General features: G+C 36.1%; 1 protein-coding gene across 1 annotated transcript; it reads left to right on the plus strand.

The window, feature by feature from the left end:
• Positions 1-536: 536 nt before the first annotated feature.
• LOC113216237 (26S proteasome non-ATPase regulatory subunit 8) lies at positions 537-2,438 on the plus strand. Its single transcript, XM_026435976.2, has 6 exons — positions 537-703; positions 1,121-1,193; positions 1,302-1,407; positions 1,486-1,675; positions 1,848-2,033; positions 2,145-2,438. The coding sequence occupies exons 1-6, from the start codon at positions 593-595 to the stop codon at positions 2,277-2,279; spliced, it is 801 nt and encodes a 266-aa protein (XP_026291761.1). The 5' UTR covers positions 537-592; the 3' UTR covers positions 2,280-2,438.
• Positions 2,439-2,690: the final 252 nt, after the last annotated feature.

Below are 2,690 nucleotides of genomic sequence, written 5' to 3' on the forward strand. Positions count from 1 at the left end.
TTTGAACAGCCTTTTGAAAAGAATTGAGCGTCACAAATTTAGGTAGATGGTCTCCTTCAGTTTCCTTAAAATATAATCCCAATAATAAAATTTCAAGTCTTTCTTTTCTATCTGGGTCTCTCATAGTAATTAGATCTACATCTTCATCATTCAAAGAATAAGTTTTGCTGCTAGTTTTCTCTACTATCTTCGTCAATCTCTCAAAGTAACTTAAAGGTGGATTACTAATACTACTATCACTACACATTTGTTTCAAAAACACAGACTTCATACGTTTTAGTTGACAAATACGATTTAAAACACCCATTCTTTTCAGAGATTAAAAGTGTTGTGGATCACATACAGACTTCCATTCTTTACTAGCAGAAACTATATCAGCTTTAGATTCTAACCTAAATGAATCATGGAAATACATGAAATTGTGGATTTAGGAGTCAACAGCCTCCTAGACTCTTGCTTGAGTTGAGGAAAGGAGTGGAAAATTTCTCATGTTTGGGCCGGGTCCCCCCCCCCCCCCTCCCTTTCTCCGCTTCCCCCGCTCCCCTTCCTCCCCGCCCGCAGCCAGCAGCACGGCAGAATCATTGTGTTCATCATGGCGGCTGCTGTCAATGACGTTAAGGCTTTGTACAAAAAATTGCATACCAAGTGGACTTCAAAGCCACCAAATCTCAAAGAATGCGGTGAACTTTTATCAAAGCTCAAGGTATGTGAAAATTGCAAGGATAACTGTTTTGAACTCGTACTTGTGTCTACTCACCGAGACGTCGGTTGTGCCCTCCTTGTCCCAGTCAAACGGTGACATGCATTTTCTCTTTTAATTTTACCATAACGTTTATCCAGTAGTTTGAATGAATGATATTGAAAATCAATTCTTCTCTTTTCAATTTATATTCTTTACATCCTATTGTTTTTATTTTATATTATGTATGGAAATGGCTCGTTCGTAATCATAACCTTAAATTGTCATCCAATTGGTAAACAATCTCTTCTGTAATTCATTCGAGTATTCCTTTTGTAAGATGTAGTTAAATCAAAAACTATTTCTGATTTAACTTTTTCATCATTGGTGTCATTCATCTCTTAACCTTAATAATTTTATAACTGTTCATTCTATTTTTAGGTTGGGCTTACCAGCCTTGTTTTTCTCCCGACATCAAATGCTCAGCCATCGGAACAAGAGCTTTTGTTAGCAAGTGAGTTCACTCTTCCTGCGATCCATGTAGCATTAGGTTTCATACTGTTACTTAATCTTTAACCGGTTCCCCCAATGAATTTTGTTCTATGTTTGTTTTATTTTGCAGGAGATGTTCTAGAAATTGGAGTACAATACAGTATTGCAACCAAAGATATTCCAGCTTTTGAACGCTACATTGCTCAGCTTAAATGCTATTATCTTGATTATAAATCGTATGTTATTTTTATGAAATTTCTTGTCTTTGTGCATGATTTGCCAAAGTGTTCTCATGAAATGTGTCTGTTTTGCAGAAGCCTTCCGGAATCACCATTTAAGTACCAACTTCTTGGTCTCAATCTCCTATTTTTGCTGTCTCAAAATCGAGTGGCTGAATTTCACACTGAACTGGAGTTACTTCCCGCTGACCACATACAGAAGAATGTGTACATCAGGCATCCAGTATCTTTGGAACAGTACTTAATGGAAGGTTCATATAATAAGGTAAAACGCTTATTTTCAATATTCCTATTGTTTACTCCTCATTTGTATAAATTATTGGCTGTTAACTAATTTTCCTTTTAAATCAATATTTATTACTATATCATCCCCAAAGTCATGTTACATTTGAATAGCTTTCTGGTATTTTTTTCTCAACATTACACATATTTTTCAGATTTTCCTGGCGAGAGACAATGTCCCAGCAGATACTTACAACTTTTTCATTGATATTCTTCTGGACACCATCCGTGGGGAAATTTCTGCCTGCATGGAGAAAGCATATGAAAAAGTGACACTGAATGAAGCTGCGCGTATGCTTCACTTAACCTCGGTGCAGGCTATTCAAGAATATGGGAATAAGGTATGGATTTGTAGATTTCTATTCACTTTTACCTTTTATTAACATTACAGTTAACTGAAATAATTATTTTGTATCTACTTATTTCTCTAATCTAACTTGTATGCCTTTCAGAGAGGATGGGCTCTGCGACCAGACAACATGTACCATTTTGGACCAACAGAACAGAAGCTTGATGATGGTTTGCCCTCTGCTGAACTAGCTTCTCAAGTCGTAGAATATGCCCGTGAGCTAGAGATGATTGTATAATGGTGTTTAAAATTTCTGTAACTTGTAATTAAACCTGGAACTTTTTTGCTACTGTAAACTGAAGAGAGATTAATGTCATGTACAATATGCACTAACATCTTGTGTAGCCACAATTTGTATGAAATTGATTAAACTGCTATATTTTCTTTTTTAAATGGATGTGCTGCTGCAAGTTTTTTTTTCATCTCCAAAATCTCTTGGTTTTGTTAGGTGTGAAAAAGGCTAAGTTGTATATAGATCGGGATATCCCACATGGGGGTTCAGGTTTGGAAGTTACTGGTTTTGCGTCAGCTGATCAACTCGCTCGCAGCGTTTGTGTACTATTTTGTTAGTAGCACAATGCCACAGCTTTTTTCTTTTACGAATTTAGCACATCTTTATAATCTTTTTCCCTTTAAAGCTACAATTGCT

Source organism: Frankliniella occidentalis, unplaced genomic scaffold (assembly GCF_000697945.3).
Source record: "Frankliniella occidentalis isolate FOCC.00 unplaced genomic scaffold, Focc_3.1 Scaffold412, whole genome shotgun sequence".
Lineage (NCBI taxonomy): Eukaryota > Metazoa > Arthropoda > Insecta > Thysanoptera > Thripidae > Frankliniella > Frankliniella occidentalis.

What these genes read in the sequence shown, in the direction of transcription:
- LOC113216237 (XM_026435976.2), top strand. Translation starts at nt 593, where the DNA reads ATGGCGGCTGCTGTCAATGACGTTAAGGCTTTGTACAAAAAATTGCAT. An exon ending in TGGAAGGTTCATATAATAAG is followed by an intron (nt 1,676 to 1,847) that starts GTAAAACGCTTA and finishes CATATTTTTCAG; the next exon opens with ATTTTCCTGGCGAGAGACAA. An exon ending in TTCAAGAATATGGGAATAAG is followed by an intron (nt 2,034 to 2,144) that starts GTATGGATTTGT and finishes TATGCCTTTCAG; the next exon opens with AGAGGATGGGCTCTGCGACC.